Below are 22,035 nucleotides of genomic sequence, written 5' to 3' on the forward strand. Positions count from 1 at the left end.
ATTCCCAAAGAATGCCAAGATTTTATACCAGTCATTCATTTCAACGTCTTCCACCTCCTAGCCTTTGAATCAACTGAAAACAAGTATGAACAATATGCTTCATTCAGTTCCTTCCGGTCTGCAGGGAAGCGACAGATGCTGGAGAAGGAACTGGTTACTCCACCCCCAGATAAACAAAATCAACTATGAGACAAGTTGTAACTTCCCTCCAGCTCAGACTTATCCAAGGTAATAATGATGAGAAACTCTGCCTCTTCACTTACTTCTGCCACACTTTCTCTCCGAGGTGTACACTTTTGTAATGAACAGTGAGGTGATCCCTACGACCAAAGCATTTTCCACATTCTTCACACTGATGAGCCTTCTCACCTTAAAGACCCAAATATTTTGATTATGATATACATTTCAGTATTTTTTAACCCCCCAAAACAAATTATCCAACAGTAAGACAACATGGTAGAAGTAAAGCCACCCTTTATCTGGGCTGTTTGCCTTATATTCCTACACACACACACACACACACACACACACACACACACACACACACACCTCCTCAATGAATCTGTACTTATTTTCATGGATGTTGGAAAAGGAATCTCCCACTTGGAGAAGGAATCAGTAGCCTCTTGCTGAAGACCTCAAACCTTGACTTTCAGTGTAACAGAGTAAGATAAATGAAAGGACTTCAAAACTTGGGACTGTTTTTTAGGAAGACACAGTCTGGATATCAAACACCTCCAATGAAAAAACACTGAATCAAGATGAGGCTGTTGTACTGTTTACAAAAAGGACCTGAACAGTTTCAGATCTTTGTACTTCACATTTTTGCGGGGGGTAATTAGGCTTATTTATTTATTTTTTGTGATGGAGGTACTGGGGACTGAACCCAGGACCTCGTGCATGCTAAGCACACGCTCTACCACTGAGCTAACCCTCCCCCTGTACTTTACTTTGAAAAGATTTTTCATCTGTGGGGATTTCTTACATTTGCAATGAGCCAAAACACAAATATGAAGGAAAGTTCTAGATGAGTCCAATTTGTCACTTCTATTCTTATATTGTTACAAAGACTTGGCCTTTAAAAACCACTGTCTCAACTTAATACCTGAATGCGATTAAACCATGTGACCTCTAGAATCAGCAATTTAGGATTCTCCTCCTGAAAATGAAAATGCATAATTCCAGTAAAAAAATCATCAGGCCTTTAGCATCTCTTAAAAGTGGTAACAACAACCGCAACCTGCCTCATTAAGGTCATCTGAGAAAACATCACACCCACTGCACACTATATTGAAACTGTTGACGATAATAATAGTAATAATCACCTGTTCTACCGCACGCACAGAGATGGCTCTCTCCCGTTATTGTGCTCATAGAGCTGGCTCTCTTAGCACTTCCTGAGCATCAGTCTGAGGGGAAAATATGAAAGAAATCCCCAGAGTACAAAAATTATAAACACAGTACAAAGATCTGAAATTGATCAGGATTATTAAGGCACTCTTCCAAAGACAGGGCTTCAAACTTCACTAGTTCATAAACTTTAACACCCACATTGTGATAATTCTCTTCAAAGTCTAAGTTTTGCTAACTTTTTTCAAATCCAATTAAAATGAGAAATGTCTTGGCTTCTCCCTTCAGAGAAATGCCAAGGGCAATTACCGCACATATCCACATAATATGCAAAATGCAAATTTGGAGAATTTAATTAAAACAAACTTTAAAATACAGTCTGTAATTATAAAAGGTAACCAAATGATTAAAATGACAGTGTCCAAAAAACATGTCACAAAATTATGTCCCTTTCAGATGCTTTTTTTTAAGAAAAGGTTTTTAGAATCAGCATTACAAATACTGAATTATTTAAATTACAGCCAACATAAACATGATGTGGTATATCCTCAGGTCTTTTGAAAAGGATTTTGGAAACATCATTACAAAACATGCCTCACCTGAATGTATTTTCTTGTGCTTTGTAAGGTGATCATGACGAATAAATGTTTTCCCACATTCATCACACTCATATCTTTTATCATCATGATGTACTCGTAAGTGAAGTCTACAAAGAAAAAAAATTGAAGACAACTGACACTGGTGACACAGAAGGAAAAACCTGATTAACTCTAAGTAACGAGAGCTGGGCCCTTTACTCAACCACGCTCATCTGTTATTCACTTCATTTCTGACTTTCAGGTCCTTCCCACGTTCACTGCCTGACTCCAGGATTCCTACTCACCTTTTTCAAAAAAGCACTTTGATATCTGGCACATGCTCCCACTCTTCCTGACTTTTAAGATCCTAAATCTACTTCGCGGAACCAACCGCCTAGGGTCGTCATCCGTCTGACCGGGGTGCTGCAGGAGCAGGAGGTGGGGGGAGTTGGGGGAATCAGAACCACAAATGGGGGAAGTGCACAGTGACTGAACATATGAGGACAGTAACTTATTAAGAATTAGTCCTGTTCTGGACAACTGATACCACTTATAAACTGACAGTTGAGAAGTTACATCAATTTTATCACTACTCAACCTTCTGACAATTCTATTTTACTGCTTCACACTAACCAAACAAAGTGTGGCTCATTTTATAGTAACCCAGAGACAGATTATGAAAGGTTATTATAAAGGACAGATTATTAAAATTCACTTAAGTTCAATTATTTTTATCCCCACAACTTCCATCTATATGTATATTCTAAGAAACAAATACCCTTCCCATACAAGGTGTCAGAACAGGTATCGATTCGACTCTGACTGAAACCAGTAAACGGACTGGACTACACACGTTTAAAGGGGAAGCTTTCTGTTTAATCTTAAAAAGAGGTAAATAATAAATGAAAGTTTAAAAATTAAATTCTTAAGATCAATAAAAATTAAAATGGTACACTAACAGTAAGTAGTCATCTATTCATTAAAAACTTTTCAAAGATTGAAAATGTGGTCAGCATTCAGCTTTAAAAATAATTATGTAATTTACAACTAACACACAGAAGACATTTTAAAATTGAGAATCCCAGAATTTTCAATTTTGTCATATTTTTATACCAAAATATTCTTTGATAATTAGCACTGAAAAAATTCACCAGTTTTAGAACACCGGAGTTTTAATGAATTTTGATTCAAAGAAAAGTCATGAAATAAATATTTAAATGACAATGACTTAGACAGTAAAGCATTCAGCAAACTTAGTGATGAGAAAAGATTTAAAAATATTTTATACTACAGAATGAAGAAAATATTAAACGTTCTAATGTAGGGGCAAGTCTATACAGTAGAGTTTTCTGCACAACTTTGCTCATCTTAAGGTCTAAGACATGTTTTAATTCATCAAACAACTAATGCAATGATAAGGAAACAGAACTGAAATGGGGATACAATTTTATCTTAATTAATATAGGGGCTAAAAATGGCTTGATCTACCTGTATGAGCTTCCATGACGAAAACTCTGCCCACAAATACTACAAAGATGAGGCTTCTCTCCGCTATGGATTCTCAAGTGTTCTTTCAAAGTAGTTCTATATTTAAAAAAAACATATGTACGTATATATATATTTAGCTACAGATTTTTTAATGCCAATGTACATATTAAACACAGATTTCCAGCAAGCTTACTAGAAAGGTGTTCAAGCTAACAGAAAACTATGCAATTGTCCCCTTTTTCCTACAATGTTTTTGCTCTTAATTGGATCATCTGCACCAGCACAGAAACATGTTTATTATGTCTGACTCCTTAAAAAAGGCAGACAATTTAACTTTGGCCTCCTTTGCTATTGTTTTGCTCAAAGATTTAATATATAGCTTAAGTAAATGTCCAAAAAAGTACAAATGAGAAATGCTCAATTGTCACTACTGAGTTAGGTAAAACTCATGTAAATTTTAATGGAGAGAGTTTAATAATATATAAGAAATCCAGTTTATCAGTACTGTTTCTTTCAAACATGTGCTCAAAATTTGTTAAAAGACTGTTTTAAGGCAAATACAACTTTACAGATACTTGCAGTTTCCCTCACAACACCTCCACCTGCTCCTCCCTGATATCACCCTCCCCATGTCCCTCTCTCAGAAATAACCATTTATGTAAGTATCCCCTTTCTTTTTTGTTTTACGACCTATACAGTACATACCGCTAAACGATGCGCTGCATGTTTTTGAAAGACTGAGTAGCGAGCACAAACCCAACCACATCCCCACCACTGATGAGGGGCCCACGAGGCGGCACGAGCAGCGACTCCCCGTCAGCCCGGCTGCACCTCCCCTGTGCTCCCAGCACGCCAGGGGGTCAGGTCCTGACTGAATACTGCAACGCACGGGGGTCACCACGACCGCAAGGGGGTCACCATGACCGGAGCATCTGACTGGCTGGGGCGGACCCGGCACGGGGAGTCTGGCAGAGACGGGCCAAAGTGAGTAGCCTGCTGTGTATATTTGGCTTTGAGGTGCACCATGACCCACCTCTGTTTCTCACGGGTAGATCAAAAAAGAACATTTCTATTTGTGAAATGAAGCGCATATCCTCAGCCAAACCAAGCAGCCAGGCACACAGCAGGAAACTCTTCAGCATGCAGGCGGTGCATGGGCGCAGAACACAGTGAAACTTTGGGCCAGGGAGGGGGAAGTGGGCAGTTGTGTGCAGTGGCGAAAATTTCAGTTGTGCAAGGTGAGTAAGTTCTAGAGATGCGCCGCACAACTCCGTGCCTGTGTCGTCAGCACCGCGCTGTGTGCTCACACACTCGGTAAGGGGGTAGTTCCTGTGTTCAGTGTTCTTAGCACAGTAAAAACGTAACGCTCTTGCGTCAGACCTACTCCAGCATTCTGTCCCTTAGCTAACAGAGGAAACACACCAGCAGAGAGCTTAGCACTAACAACCCTCAACACATGCTGGGTCACTGCCACTGCGAGTGTGGACCCAATACCGTCACGGACACATGCTGCACAACTGACATCCTGTGGTCGCCATTCCCCATCCTACGTTATGTTTATACCCATGTTAAATTCACCATCTAAATCTGCAAATCCTGACTTCATATCACCTTCTGTAACATTTTACATAATTCCTTTTAGCCTTAAATTTCAAATTAAAGCATAATTCCATAAAATACATTCACTAATTACTTATACATACAGTACCAGGATTTTTTTGGATGTTTAGATAATTCCTCACCTTTCCCGTACTGATTTTCCACAGATAAAGCAAGTCCATTTTCTCTTTCCACCATGGGTACACTCTATATGGCGTTTCAAATTGCCAGTGTCATTAAACTGGCGACCACATATATCACACGGAAAAGGACCTAAAAGGAAAAAATGGTGTGCATCTATGAATAGACACTAAGTCAAATTTAATATGTATGTGACAAACTCACACCTACTACTGCTAGTAAATATATATCACAACACATTCAACTATTTATTTATAGTTTTTTCTTCGCTTCTAGACTGTTTATTCCCAGCAGACAGGGCACGATCGTCTCTGCATCCCAAGGGCCAAGCGTGGCCCCAGGCATCTAATACAACAAATGCTGAGTAAGCTGAGTTCATAAATTGCAATCAGACTGGGACAAAGTAGAAAGTGTTACACTCCAAACCTGGGGGGAAGCAAAGTAGTGAGAAACTTTCAAAGAGTAAACAGAGGACTTAAAAGAGGTCATAGTTTGACAATGTTCTGCTGCTCCTTACAAATAAAAGTTCTTAATGATACTATCCAGACTGAAAATGCTGTGGCACATTTCTGTTTACTCTTATACAATTAAACACAGATTTCTCACAGTAATATTGACATTAGCTGGATTTAAAATTTCACCATAATTTCACAAAATAAACAATGGGGAGAAGACAGTTCTACCAAGGGCAAACCGAAAGGAAGGCAAAGGATATGTGGAAGAAATACAGTTGGCTTGCTGTGCCCCCTGCCCCACCCCACATCTGTGGATTCAACCAAATGCAGATAGAAGATATTTGAAAAAAAAATTCCAGAAAGTTCCAAAAAGCAAAACTTGAATTTGCTTTGCACTGGTAACCATTTACATAGCACGTCATTGTACTTACAACTATTTAAACAGCATTTACGTCGTATCGGGCATTGTAAGAAATCGAGAGATGATTTAAAGTATACAGGAGTATGTGCAGAGGTTATATACAAACAGCCCCAGCCCCACATTTTACATAAGGGACTTGAACATCCTTGGATTTTGCTATCTGGGGAGGTCCTGGAACCAATACCCGATGGAGACTAAGGGACAACTGTATTTCTTATTGCACAACAGAGCCTTGAAAATATCTGAAGACAGGTGGTCTGTCTCCTTTTCCCCGACAAAATATTTCAAGGTCCTTCAAAAGTTTATCCAGGTGCCGCGATTTTAAGGCCCTATGTTGCCATACTCCCTGACTCTAGAATACATGTCAATATCCATCTCGGCTGTGGTATCCATAAATGCACGCAGTATTCCAGGTCAGTTTAAAGTCAGCGAGGCAATTACCTTCCTCATTCTCTGTCAGTCATGTGACACTACTAGCTTAGTCACAGTCATGTGACTGTGCCTAAGGAGCCCCTGCTGTTAATAAGTCCACCTGCCCATCTTGCAGCTCTGCGGCCCCAGAGACCAAGCATCAGGTCATTCCCACGCGTACAGCTGTGTATTCACTGTTAATTAATTTTAACTGAATTTGTTTTAACTTTCTTTTAATAGTGCAGAAATATTTTTCTTTTACATTTTTTATTTTCTGCTGCGTCAGCTTCCCCTGCCACAGCTTCATGTCATCCATCGTATTCGCAGGCCTGCGTAAACACACTGACTAGGACGGCAAAGAGGCCACTTGGGATGACAGTAACTCATTACTGGGATTAACTGTCATACCTGTAACCTAACTGTGCTGCCACTAGGAACACAAGTCTCCACCCTGGCCATAGGCATTAGGGAGAGAATTCATCAAATACAGCACTGAATTCCAAATACACTAAGTTCATGACATTCTCGGAAAAATCAGTTTTTCCAAAACAAAAACGCCTTTCCCAGCCACTCACAAACCTATCCAACAATCAACTGTAAGTAAATACAGTTACGACCACAAACACACCTGCCACCAAAAACACAAACAAAAACCCCCCATATTTACTCATCTCCAAGAAGGGCAGCAAATCCAGCTCTTCTCCCAACTTAACGCAACTGCCTTCTGTGGTCCGACAGCAGCAGCCTCCTGCAGCCTGACATGACTACCAGTAACTGCTATGACTGCTCTAGAAAAGTGATCTGCTTACCCAGATGGAACTTTTCTTGATGCTTTAATCGTGCAAATCGTGATTTGAAATGTTCTTCACAATAGGTACACTTAAAAGGTTTATCTTGAGAATGTAGAATCATATGTTCCTCCAAGTGTGGTCTCCGAGTAAAAGATTTCTTACAAATCTAAAAGAAAATGCATACACAACATAAGGGAACCTGAATTTAAAATAAAAATACAAAGCTCATGATGAGAAATAAAGACAAAAATTCAAATCATTACAGAGAAATTTCTCCCAAAAGAGAAAACTTATCAAAATTGTAATCAACTAATTATGTAGAAAAAATGCCTTGGAGAAGTCACAGTAAGAAATTATTTTAGGGAGGAAGGGAGAGCTCAGTGGCAGAGCATGTGCTTGGCATTCTTGAGGTCCTGGGTTCAATCCCCGGTACCCCAAGTAAAATAAATAAACCTAATTACCCCCACAAACAAACGAACTAAAACAGTTATTTGAAATTAGTACTAAAGGAGGCTGAATTTCAATGCTTTACATTTCTAATAGGCTAAGAGTAATCTTCCTATCTTAATCCTAGTCAATATTTCTAAATCCATTAAATTTATGTTTTAAATCAATTACATGTCATGAAAAAAAGGTTTTATCAAGCTTGCCATATATCTGATTAGGAATAGGAATGAGAAATTTCAGAAAAATTGCTTAAAAATTTATGTCCTGAAGTGGTCAGAAAGAAAAGACGCAACTTTTTAAAGAAATATGGCAGGCAGCAGATTTGGAAAGGGGGAGGAGGGGCTGCTGCGATGACACGGCACAGACTGCGTGCCAGGTACAACGTTAACTTGACACGCAGAGGGTTTTACTTATTTCTCAGACTAACCCTCAGAGACAGATTATTGATATGATGATTATTATCATTTTACAGCTGAGGATGATGCAACTTAGTAAGGAGAAGAAACCACCTTATGTAGATCCAAATAAGTAATAATTAACTTCAATTCCTAGAAGCTGAAATCAGAGAAACGGTTAAGAATTTTGCCACATATATAAATCGAAGTCTAGGAGTAAGGAAGATAGAATGACAGCTGGTGATTCATTTAAACAATATTTACCTAAATAATGAAAAAGTGCTTTAGAAGATGTGGCAGAATCAAAATATCTGCAAATTCTTTGCTACTCTTACCACTGAAAAATGGAAACGAATTCCACTCCCCTTAAATCTTCCCCGGCTGGGTGGCTTGTCTGACCAACAGACCATGTTAGAAGTGGTTGGGCCATACAAGGCCTTCCAGTGTTTCCCTCGGCTTCCTGGAACACGCACTCACTCAGAACCTCGCTGCCATGCCCGAAGGAGGTTTAGGCAGCCCCAGGAAGGGGTCCCCAGCCAGCTGTCCTTGCTGGGCTCCTAGGTGTCGACCAGCACTAAATTCCCAGCCCCGTGAGTGAGCCACTTTGGAAACAGCTCCAAACCAGACCAAATCACACAGACCATCCATCAGCTGACACCACTTGGAACGGAAGAATTACCTAGCAAAATCCTGCCCACATTTATATCCCTGACTCACAAGATGATGAGATACAATGAAATGGTTATTTAAGGCTGGTAAGTTTTGAGGTGGTGTGATATGCTGCAACAGATAACCAGAAACGCAGGGAAAATTCTAACATTTTATATTCTGTGCAACAGTAATGTGACAGTTTATGCAGACAAATATAAAACCACGGTATAGTGATTACGATAAAGATAAAAAACTAAGATTTCTATTTTTCAAGTACATCATCAAAAAACTAACTCATATCAGGCTTAATTTACAAAAATGTTAGGATAACATTGTATAAAAAAGAGATTCTAAAAGTAACATAAGCTAAGTTTATATTACTTTAAAATCTAATTACTTCCCCAACAGGGCACACTACATTTAATTTGGTTTTCTATTACAAATTAAAATCTCTTACATCACATTTCCAACTTTCACTCTTAGTCTTCTTAATGGAAATAAATTCTTGTGCATTTTCAGGATGGAATCTATAAGAGAAAAATTAAAAGATTATTAGGAAAAGATCATATTAGTTAAGAAAATACTCCATATGATATGTTGACAGTGATACAAGAATTAGGCACTGACTCCTTTCTTAAAGAGACAGGCACATGTGAGCACTTTAAGAACACAAGTATCAGTATCATTTTAATATATGAATGTGTGTGCCTGAAGTTATGCAGAAATAGTCAAAGTAAAGTGTAATCATATTTTAAATATGTACAGGACCTATCTATTCACAGACAATCCTCATTGGATTTGTTTTAGTCCACATTTTAGTAAATTTATTCCTCAAAGTTAAATATGCAATACCATACTAAGCATTTTCTTTCACAAATTTTAAACACTAAATGCAAAGTTAAGCATCAGGAGTAAGTTTCCTAGCATTCTAAAACTGTATCTGTTGAAAATATACTTGCCAAAACCCAAGACAGAAAACAGAGGAAATGAAAAGGCTGTACCTTAAACATCTATAGTATATAGTTTTTGTTTCAACATCAAAAAAAACTTCATTTCTCAAAGGCGTTTGTAAAAAATATGAACAAACCAACATTTGCTGTTCTTTTCTTAATAAATCTGTAGTAATGTTAGAAAGAACTGGAGACAAGCACTCCATAGATGTTTTCAGCTCACTATGTATTTAAATTAGAAAGCACAATAAAATATATTACGGAAGCAAGATAATACTTGCCTCTTAACATGCTTGGCTAAAGTCTTCTTGCTTGCATGAAGTTTATTACAATAAGGGCACTTGTGCTCCTTCTTATGAAACTCTGTTTCATTACTGTGCTTCTTTCTGTGAACAGTTAGGTTAGACTTTGTCGAATAGCGCTGGTGACAAATATCACACTCAAAGGGCTTCTCACCTGTATGAACACGTGTGTGGCTCTCATATTTCCCTACAAAAAGATAGAAATCAAAATTAAATTCAGTACATTTACTACATAGTGACTGAAATTTGACAGTGGAATAAAATCTCAAGATTAATAGTATACTTAACAGACACATCCACACCCAAACTTGAAAAAAGTTTACCTAGCTTTGTCTGTCTGATAAATCTTAAAACCTTATTGCTTTGAGCTTACTGCTCAGAGTATATATACCTTTTCCTCAAAAACATGGCATTTTAAAAAAACAATTATTCATGTTTACACAGTTTAAAAATCAAAAGTTTGGGGAAATTTTCTTAAAATTTTGTTGGCAAATTCTCTGAACTTAAATAAGACTTTGAAATGTCTTTTTTACCCCAATTTAAAAATGACCTTCAGCAAAAGATCTACTCTTCATTTAAAATTTAGAATTTTAATATTTTACTTTCACCATGTATGTCCATGAATTAATAATTCTCAGATTTGAAAGGCCTTTTAAAAATATCATAAAAGGCAATATAATGTTATGTATCTTACATATTTTCATCTCTCTTCCCACAGAAAGTAATCTGGAAAGGGTACTGCAAATCTAGAATACTCAACAAAATTTATATGTCACTACAGCCCACTGACATGAGACTTCTCCAACTTACAAGACATTAGGACACAAGTAAGTCACCTATATTGACTGCATGCTTAAAACTAAGCCACTGAAGCCAACACATATGGGCAGTACCAAGGAAAGCAGGAAAAGGACAAAATGAACAGGGATAATGCACAGATACCCAGAGGCTAACTAATGTGAGATCAGTATTATGTCCTGAATGCCCGAGTGCTGTACAAATATTACAAGTATATCCTGTGGGGACAATCAAGGAATTTTAACCCTCCTACTCTGTTGGTGGGAATGTAAATTGGTGCAACCTGTACGGAGAACAGTATAGAGGTTTCTTAAAAAACTAAAAATAGAACTACCACATGATCCAGCAATCTCACTCCTGGGCATATATTCAGAAAAGACGAAAACTAATTTGAAAAGACACATGCACCCCAATGTTCACAGCAGCCCTATTTACAACAGCCAAGACACCGAAGCAACCTAAGGGTCCATCAACAGATGAATCAATAAAGAAGATGTAGGTATCAACACACAATGGAATATTACTCAGCCTTTAAAAAAATTTATAGCAACATGGATAAACTTAGAGACTATCATACTAAGTGAAGCAAATCAGATGAATACAACTATTATATGATATCATTAATGTGGAATCTAAAAAATAATACAAATGAACTTATCTACAAAACAGAAACAGACTCACAGACATAAGAAACAAACTTACCAAAGGGGGAAAGTGGGAGGAGGGATAAATTAGGAGTATTGGATGAACAGAAAATGCACCACTATATATAAAATAGATGAACAAGTGGGATTTACCATACAGCACAGAGAACTATATTCAGTATCTTGTAATAACCTATAATGGAAAAGAATCTTAAAAAGTAAAATTACATATAACTGAATAACTTTGCTGTACACCTGAAACAATATTTTAAATCAACTACAATTCAATAAAAACATAAAAAGAAGAAAAATTTTCATACAAACTGTCCAAAGGGAAAAGTTACAATAAAAAATGAAATAAAAGGATACACTTTGGTTTAATATTTGTTTATATTCCTTCTGAGACTAAAATTCTTTTACACCATTATTTAGAATATAAATTTCTACATAACAGAGGCAGAACGGTATCACAGGTAGAGGGACAGACCCTGGATCGAGGCACATGAGTAAGAACTCTGACTTTAAATTGCGGGCTATGTGATCTTGGACAAGTGACCTTTTTAGCCTCAAATCTTTCTCATCTGAAAAAATAATAATGGGATGATAAGAATGTATAAAAATAAAAGCAAAATAACAGTGTTTACCTCTGAGGATTGTTGTAAGAACAAATGAATTAATACACATAAAATGCTTACAACTGTGTCTAACCAATCACATGCTATCAGTTCACGCTGGCTATTACTATTACTCCGTCATCAAAGTTGTGAACGTGCACATCTAGTGGCTTAAAATAAAAATGTCAACTTTGAAGTAAAAGGCAACAAAAAATAAGAAAAAATACTAATAATATAAAGAGCAGTTTTCAATGAAAAGCTTAGCTTTGCTTTGTCCTGAAAAAATAAATGTATATATTTTTCTTCAGGCCAAAGTTAACGTGAAAGTATAGCATTTCGGCCATACACTTAAAAGAAAAAAAGATAAATCCTATACAAACCATGGAGATTAGAAAAAAACCCAAAATATTCCAAGGCCACTGAGGAAAAATAGATGATCATAATTACTCGTCTACTTAATAAATTAATTTACCAATTTATTGTATATAACTACATATGATTCAATTTAATAAACACATAGTATATTATCTAAAAATTAACTGCACTGCACTTACATCAGAATACCGAGGGAAGGGAACCTTCCCTTCAAGGTTGGGTGGAAGGATGACAATCATAAGCAAAGAAGAACAAAAGTACGATAAAAATCCACTAGGGATTTACGCACAGACCATTTGATGATCTATGCACCTTTTATATGCATGCAGTCAGGCAACGTGCTCAATGTTTGGGCACCTACTAAATTAGCTATGTGATCTCAGTCCAGCTAGTAGTTTATTCAACCTCTGTCTACCTGAGTTCTTAACACTTCCAGGGCTGTGAGAAGTAACAAATAAATATACACAGAACACTTAAAACACCCCAGCACATAGCAAGCACTAGGAAATACTAGTTGTTAGCATTATTATTAGGCTTACTAGCCACAGGATGGACACATAGCTGTATCTCAAATGCAAATATGCATACACCTGGTTTATGAATATGCTGTAACAGATCAAACTGGCACTGCAGCTCTCCGCAAACCCTGCAACAACTTGGCTTCGTCCCCGGCCACTGCTAAAAACGCCCAGTATCTCCTCGTCCTCTCTCTGCCATTGCGGGCATGACTGCCATCCACACAGGTGTGTGTACACCCCAACCTTGCCACCACCTTCTCCGCTGGCAAGGGACCAGAGCTAATACGGGGCTTCCCTGGGGGAGAGGTGTTTTCATGTGTCTGTGATGACTCTTCACAAACACCACAAATAGCAAGTAGGTTCTCTAAAACAAGAAGTGAACTGCACACTGGCTTAGATCGCTATTTTACAAACTAAAAGTCCCTGGTGTTCATAAAATCAATTCTTTGGGTTGTAACTAGCACTGGGGAGGAAAAGGGAACAGAACAGAGTAGGAAATATCAGAGTGCATTCATACTGGATTCATGCAATTACTTTGCTTCAATGTATGCATGAGCACATATACATATAAAAATAAGTATATGCATAATACTACATGTATTTCTGACCTTGAATCATCTAAAAAAAAGTTGGAAAAGCACTGATTTCTATCACCTTCTGCAGGGTATAACCAGCCCATCACTGCTATAACGTAATGTCTTTGGAGAAATGTTCTCTAAGTTGACTTCAGTCTCTGTTATAACACAGCATGCTTACACTGGGTTCCTTAACATCTGTTACACATCTACTGGATATGAGAAAAGGTACAGAATCCAAACATCATCAATATGTACTAATAACCCACAATTTTAATTTGACAAAGATAGGGGTCACTGTATAGAATTAAAAAAAAAAAGTTTTACTTCAATGTGAAAGTTTTCACATTCCACATTTTTCATAAACTTGTTTTTAAAATGATGTAAATGATACATACACACTTGTGGGAGAAATGATAAGTAAATCAAGAGTATACAGTACGATTTTTAAGTGATTAACTTATAAGTGACTTTTTGAACAGGACCACTCTTACCTGGGGACTGACTATGTTTGCTTAGCACAGAATCTCAAGACTGAAAGCTAACTTATTAACTCCCTAAAGTACAAGTCTCTTGATTTTTATACCCAAGTGAACAGGAAGAGGAACTTAAAAATCTAAAATTATTAAAAAAATTTTTCACCAAATCTTTTATTTTCTACAAAAATGTCTTTGCTGGAAAGATGCTAAATTAACAATTAGTAGAATTTTCCCTTTATTTAAAGTCAAGATATTTTTGCTTGCTTGCAAATAAAAATTAAGTTACAGGTAGTTGAAAATTAAAACCATCAAATGGCAGTTAAATTAAAAATGAAAACCACTTCTGCCTATTAAATTTCCATTTCCTGACAGAACAATAGATTTCATAAGATTTAACAACGACAACAAAAAAAGAATGTTCGGACATTTAAACCAAAATAGCCAAAATTTAAAAAAATTATTTAAAATAAATAGAGCAAAATTCAAGGAGATCAATGAAAATACATAAATTTGAATAATTCATTATAACATTCAGAATCCCTAAAGTAAAAAAAAAATTTGTTGTATTATTAATTCAAATTTCATGCAGAGAGGCTTGGTAGTGCCTGTGATCCACATGGATCTGAATTTCTGAACAACAGACGAGACACAGCTTCTGAGGGAATGCTGAACCTGAAAGTCAGGTAAAGGTCCAAAGAAACCTCATGTTTAAATCAGCTGGCAGGGACGTGGGTGGGCTCTCTTCAGCATAAACATCTCTCAGAAGAAACCTCTACAACTGTTTCTTCTTCTTTTATGGAGTGGGGCGCCGGATTCCAATACTGTATAAATCAAACGTTCTTCAAAGTTATCAAATAAAGTTCCAATTAAAAAAGAAACCCATTATTCCTTCACAGAATACTAAACTATGACCAACCATTCTTGATCACCAATAGAAAACACATAATATTAAGAAATTTCATCCACAGCATTTCTTTGGATGGAGTCCCAGTAGGAACTGTGTCCCAAATGAGGAGACAGAAAATACAAATATTTTCACATGAAGAAACTTGACCTTCTGCTTCATTCCATGTGGGTCATGCAAAATTACTATCAGATTCTGTATGGAGCTTTTACAAAGAGAAACATCACCAAATTAGCTCATTATATATCTCACATGATAAATCTTAAATTATACCTTGAATTTATTAATTTGGCATACCCTAAAGAATACTTAACTAAAATATTTAACCTTAAAGTAGAGAATTATGCCACTGTTACAACTGTTCCTGATTCAGAACCAAGTGGAATCTGTCAAAATATTGTAGTGAGTCCCATTTTTTTTTTTAAGTTACAAAGCATTTTCTACCTCTAGAAGAGATGAAATCTAAGGATAGATTTTAGTTCCTAGTAAGAATGACAAAAAAGATAAATTATCCAAATTTTTTCTCTTACCCAACAGTCATCTTCTCCCTATTTCAACGTTTCACCCACTAGGTTTTTGGTAAAAGAGGAAAAGGTCAAAGGACTCCTGTCTGCATGAGAATAGGCTGAGTGGAGGCCAGCTGGTGGCCTAAGGAAAAATATAACTGGATCAGGAGTCTCACTGAGCAACTACTAAATACACCAGAAAAGATAAAAGATCCAAAGTGATGGACTTAAATTAGTAAAATACATACTGTGGAGCTAATAGTTCCAGCAGAAGGTCTCAGGGCTTATTGATTATCTCTCATCTACCCACTCAGAGACAGCAAGCTAAGGCTTGTTAAGTCCAGAGTCAGACGTCAACCTTTCAACTTAGTTCAATCACACAAGAGTTTAACTAAAACTTACTCTCTGAAATGACCTGGGGTATTACAAAGGATACCAACCAAAACGGAGATACAAAACCTTCAAGCTCACAATGAAATAGATAAATAACAATTCAAAATCGAGATGGGCATTTTAAAATCCTATGAAAGGAATGTGGGTGATATGAGGGTGACTGGACAGCAGCCTTGAGCTGTGTAAGAGCAGGACTTCTGACAGAGATGATACAGGAGGACACTGAAGAAACATGGGTCTTTGCCATCGGCACATGCTTTTCACTGTATCCATCACCAGCCCACTGCAGTCCACACTCAGTGCAACTCTGATCCACCCTCATCCCACATCCCATTCCCAATGCATTCATCTTCCCTGCCCAAGCCTCTACACTCCCTGGTCCTCTCCAATTTCCTTCCCTGCACTGAAGCCAGCGTGACCTTTCTAGAACTCCTACAGGCTGCCATTTCCTTTGTCAAAGTTTTCTCGTTTCTATCACTTACTGGATAAAATCCAGCCTCCTGCATATTGCATATAAACCATTCAGAACTTGACCTCTGCTTACTAGCCAATCCTTACTGCTTGTCACTTTCACATTTCACTTCCTTGCCCACCTGAAATCACGCTGCCCTTAGCAATTTCCAGAATACAACTACCCCAGTGCCTTTGCACAACAATTGTTGGTCCTTCTGCCTAGTAAGTTCCTCCTGATTCTTTAGGTCCCAGCTCAAATGCTACCTGCTCTGTGAAATCTTTCTTAATTACTCTAGTCCTCTGCACTTATCCTGGTAAGATAATCTTTATTGTAATATAATTGTGTTTTTGCATGTACTCATTAATCTCTAAGATTCTTGAGGACAGAGAATATATCATTTTGTATTTGTATAGTAGAGACACTCACAAATTACCAGTGATTACTAACAGCAGCTAGCATTCCTTGCACACCTTCCAAATCTCACACAATATTTTAAGTGATTCACGAGAACTATCCCATTTAATCCTCAATATCACCCCCATGAGGAGGTACTGTTAGCATCATCCCACTCCATCTGTGAGGAAATGAAAGTACAATCAGGTTAAGTAACTCACATAAGACCTGAATTCAAAAATGCAGGCAGTCTGACGTCATCCCAGCTCATACTTTCCAACCAGTGTGATAAAATCACAATCTCACTCTCTCTCCCTCTACTGGGGAAAAGTCAGCAGCCCCAAGGAGGCTAAGCAAAAGATGGTCTGGATAAGAGGGGTATAATGTAAAATACACTCAGAAGGGAGGCTGGGAATAAGCCTACAAGGTGCCCTACTGAGTCCCACAATTATCTGATTATCTGAGCTGACCTCGGTTAAAAAAGCTGCAAAACACCTTCTTCTCAGTCCATCAGGACTTCAATCTTGAGCAGTATTTTCCTCAATTGCGTGCACAGAACTCTCCTGGGAGTTTCCCCAAAAGTGTCTTGCAGTAAAATTATCTGAGGAAATGCCAAGTTAACTGAAATTAACAGGTTTCTTTACTAGTGAATTTGACAGCGTTAATCCAGACTGTGTATAGTTTCCCAGTCTTACCTGAACACAGAACCCTTTCTCATGTAGCATCTCGCAGACCTAGTGTCCAACAGGACATTTCTTGATCAATGTCATGTGCAAACTAACCACTGCTCACACATCTCAAGTCAAATTAGGTCAAATTAAGGCATAATACACAAAGAAGATGCTCAGACTACAGTCTTAAAAAGCAGAATCAATTGGAAAGATGAAATGTTCTCAGGCATCTCAATCTAAAAATGCTGTCCTCTCTCTACCCTCCCAGTACATGTTCACAGCTCTACAAGAGCACGTGCCCAGCCTGAGTGGTACACACAGGCCCTCCCAACTGACTGAGTTACTCAAAAAGTTATTTTACTCATTTGTATGGAACTTCAAGCACAGTAAAAATAGTACAAATAATTATTAAACTGGATTGCCAAAAGTATTTTGATTTAGAGAAAAATATTCAAAGGCATAATAAAAAGCAAAAAGAGGTTACCACTGCTTTGCCATACTTCCTACTATCGAATATTTTGAGAGCAAATGATCACCAATACCTCCTATAACCAACGTCCACCTGTGCCAATAACACAAGCACCTCAAAGCTGCGAGACACGTGGGGATGTATTAAACTGTGTAAGTAATTTTACAAGGTCGAATTACACTTATCTGTTCCTTTTATCATCATAGATGGTAGAATTCTCTTTCCAATTTCATAACTTCGATTTATATGTAAATAGCTTAACTGTTGTCATTTAAAAGCTCACATTAGAAAGTCCATGGAAGACACCTCCAAAAATTATCTTACCAGCAAATACTAACTCTTGAAATTAAATATTCACCGATAAATTTCTAACTTAAGGGTATAGACATTTCCTACATATGCTTTTTTATAAAGAAAAAGTTGACTTATTCATTATTATAATAACCCAAGAATACTATTAGGACACTCCCTAAAGTCTCTGCCTACAGAATGAAATCACATTTAGGACAGTTTTATTCTTAACTATATATTAGACTAATCTGAAATATCCCAATTCTGAACAGTACTGGATACTGGAAAAGTGACTAAGTCACAGATTACCATGCTCAAGGGGAAACAGTATACAAATGATTAAATTATATCTAATATAACCTAATTCAATTTTCTATAATGACTCAATGAAATTAAAATTAGCATATAAATCAAAGCTCTACATTCGTAACTACTGACACTGGAATTTTTCATACTAAACACATGAACTAATGATCTGTCATCTACTGCTGAGACGTGACGAAGAGAAAATAAAGGGTAATATAAATACTTAACTCCGGAATCAACAAATTTAAAGTAACAGGATAAAATACATATTGAAAATCAAATATCCTCCCTACTTAAGTTTTCTTGGTAAAAGTTACTTTCAAAGGTTAGTGTTTAATTACCACCTTTAAAATATCCATGAAGAGTAAGTTACAAGAGACAGAAAACGAGCCTCCTTTTCTTACCTATGCGGTCAAATGTTTTATCACACTTGGGACACTGCAGTATTTTTTTGTTCCTGTTCTGGATGACCACAGGGGTCAACACCTCCTGAATGCTTCCTACGGAATCCCTGGCCTCGGGCTCTTCTTCCCCATCATTCTGGTCTTTCTCACTCTGTTCTTCAATGTCAGAGGACTCATCTGACATTTCCTCCTCTAGCTCATCTTCTTCAGCATTATATTCACTTCCAGGATCCTCAGAATCATTTCTATCTGCCTTGTCCTTCTCAAAGCTGCCTTGATTCAAACTGTCGGACCCGTCGCCACTTTCCTGCTCATCATCGCTGGTGTCATCAAACTTCACGGGGCACTTCCGATTCCTTTTTGACCTCCTTGTGGAAAAACTTCTCTCCAGCATTTTTAACCCATGTTTCTTCCCCAACAAAAGGGACCTATGGGTTTTAGCCAAATGATTCTCCAAAGACTTTTTATAACAAAAATGTCTACTACAGAATTTGCACTGATGATTACTTGATAGTCTTCCAGTCAATTCACTGAGGGTTTCTTCTGGTGATGACTTTTCAATTAGCTCAGACTGAAAAGGGGCAACATTTTCGTTATTGAGCAGCTTAACTGCATCTATAATATCCAGAAATTTTGCAGCCTCTAACACAAGAGGTATTTCATATTTGTACACAAAAAATTCTGATGTGTAAAGAAATTCAAGCAAATGCTGAAAAACTGAGTGCGTTACGTGATCCAGCGTGACAACATCAGTGCTTGGATTTTTGCTCAAACACGCATGAAAGTAACTACTGCCAACAGCAACGACGACTTTATGGGCACTAAATTCCTTCCCTTCCACTATGATAAGCAAGTCACAGAAAGACGGTTGCTTCTGCCTATCATCGTTCAAATACTTCAGCAAATTCTTATTGTACTGCAAAGAGCTCAAAAGCTTTCTCTGGTCCGGAGAGGGAGGCAGTTCCTGGTAACAGTGAAGACCCTCGGGAGCCGGTCTCTCGGTGGAGCGAGTACAGGTTACTGGGCCACACTCCACCGAGACATGTCCCTCTGCAGACTCTTTATGATAGCCTAGGTGGATCTTCTCGTCGAGATGTGAAGTACCCTTTCTCCTTTTCTTCATTGCACTACAACAGTTCCAGAACAAGAAACTTCATAAGTGTCTGACGGGGTGGACCACGGAGAACTAGACTGTCCTGGCCAGCAGCTGGGGGAGGGGCGCGCCCGAGGGTTTCATGGTCTGCGGAGAGAGTAAGAACACGTAAGACACCCCTGGGCACAGCGACCCCACAAACCCTGCCCGAGGGATGCCGACACTGCGACAGTCACCGCCTGCACTCATTCGCCGCTAAGGTTTCAGGGCGGAGAACGGGGAGGCCGGGTTCGGAAAGACAGGCAACAAAAGAATAATTTTAAAGGAAGCCAGCGCGCACCTTGCAGGCCCGACTCAGGAGCAGGGTGAGGAAGGAGGGACGGGGAGGGCGGCGCCCTGCGGCCCGAGGGCGCAGGTGGAGCGGCCACCTTCGCGGGGTCGGGGTGCCAGGAGGGTGACAATAAGGCCTTGGCGGCCGCCGAGTCCGCGTCCCCGTCAACACGCTTCCGCAGGGCGAGGACGACGAGCGTCACGGGCCGAGGCGCCCGGCAGGCGGCCCCAGGAGGGGCGCGGAGAGGAGAGCGGGGTGCCCCGGAGCTGGGTGCCCGGGGCAGGCACCCCGCAGGCCCCGCCGGCCGAGGGGACCCCAGCCGCGCGGCCCACCCGCTCCCCCGCGCGGACGCCCCACGCACGGATCCATTACCGGGAACCCAGGGCTCCCCGCTGGCTCCCGGCCGCCGAGCTCCAATCCGGCGCGCTCGCTCCGGCGCCGACCCACTTCCGGGTTCAGCCCCCCGCCCCCGCCCGGCCCGCCCTTCCCCTCCCCGCGCCCGGCCGCTGCCGCCGCAGCCGCCGCCGCCGCCACCGAACACGTCAACCGCGCGCAGCCTCGCGGCCGCCGGGACACTCGGCGCGGCCCTGCGCCAGCCACTGCGCATGTGCGTCCCCCGCGCGCATGCTCCGTCACCCGCCCCGCCCGCGGGGCCCCGTTTGCCGGGGTCCGCTGCGTGGCCACCGGGCTCGAGCCGGTCGGAGCCTTGCGGGCAGCCTTGCGGGGCCTGGGACGGGGAAGACTGACGCGGAGCTTGGTCGGAACGGGCGGAGGCCCCGCGGCACCGGCAGGGAGCATCCTCGCGGCGCGCGGCAGTTTGCGGGCGGCGCCGCGCATGCCGCTCTGCTCTGAGGAAGCGCGCTGGGCGCCGTCTCGTTGTTTTTCTGATTTAAACAGCTAACGCAGCTGCTCCTGAAATTATTTTTTCACTTCTTACTGTCCACAGGAATCGTTGAAAAGTGTACATATAAGTATACAGCTAGTAGGACAGGAAAGAAAACCGAAACAAAAAGAAAAAAAAAACCCACGAGGATAACTTTTGGAGCCAGTGCCCAAGATTGTGCATTTCTGACACAGCCCCTGGTGATCCTGCGCCTCCGAGGACCAGCGTTTTAGTAGCGAGGTCCTAGTCCTGTGAGTGTGCAGACACGAGGAAACTAAGAGGCTGAAACCACGTAGGACGGGTGACCAGATTGGTGAACCCGGTCCCCATTCCCCTGTGGATGGACCTGTTAACAGTATTCCTGACACTTGTTAAAGAACGGTAAGGCAAACTTTATGCATGGGGGTCTACTACAGTGGAGTTCCGTACTAGGGGAGAGATTGGGCCCAATTCTAGGCAAGGAGAAGTGGGACTTTATAGCCTGGTAGCAGGTTGGGATGTTGGCGTGCCAGTGATGGAAACTGAGACAACAGTCGTGAGGGGGGATTCTGGCTAAACTGACGTAGCAGGATTCTTGGTAAAATTGAGGGATGCACAGGCAAACACAGCCGAGCCTACCTGAGAAGAGAATTTAGGGGCGCCTGATTAAAGTTTTCTCAAGGAAAGAACCTTTGTTAGACCTCATCCAATCAGTTGAAGGTCTTAAAAGCAAAGACTGCGCTTTTCCATGGGAGTAGTTCTCCCAAACACGTCAATATAGAAACTCTTGCCTGAGTTTCCATCCTGCTGCCCTGCAGTACTTGGACTCAAGATTGGAGCAACGACTCTTAACCTGCGTTTGCAACCTGCGGGCTTGCCCTGTGGGTTTCAAACTTACCAGCCCCCAGAATCAATCATGTGAACCTATTCCTTAAAATTACCTGTCTGTCCTTTATCTGTCCTGTTGGTTCTGTTT

The 22,035-nt window shown here is 39.8% G+C and overlaps 1 protein-coding gene across 2 annotated transcripts in view; it reads right to left on the reverse strand.

Annotated features, from left to right (window-relative positions):
* ZBTB41 (zinc finger and BTB domain containing 41) overlaps positions 1-20,695 on the reverse strand; it is a 36,179-nt gene extending 15,484 nt beyond the window's left edge. The window contains exons 1-9 of one of the 2 annotated variants that reach the window (XM_032466800.1): positions 20,570-20,695; positions 18,774-20,013; positions 9,959-10,166; positions 9,185-9,254; positions 7,253-7,400; positions 5,159-5,288; positions 3,417-3,512; positions 1,950-2,056; positions 264-369 (exon numbers count right to left, since the gene is read on the reverse strand). In XM_032466800.1, coding sequence (XP_032322691.1) covers positions 264-369; positions 1,950-2,056; positions 3,417-3,512; positions 5,159-5,288; positions 7,253-7,400; positions 9,185-9,254; positions 9,959-10,166; positions 18,774-19,896 — 1,988 coding nt within the window. In that variant the 5' untranslated portion in view covers positions 19,897-20,013; positions 20,570-20,695. The other variant, XM_006193442.3, reaches the window with a different exon arrangement.
* Between the last annotated feature and the right edge of the window lie 1,340 nt (positions 20,696-22,035).

The sequence above is a fragment of the Camelus ferus genome, chromosome 23, assembly GCF_009834535.1.
Source record: "Camelus ferus isolate YT-003-E chromosome 23, BCGSAC_Cfer_1.0, whole genome shotgun sequence".
In the NCBI taxonomy this organism is placed as follows: domain Eukaryota; kingdom Metazoa; phylum Chordata; class Mammalia; order Artiodactyla; family Camelidae; genus Camelus; species Camelus ferus.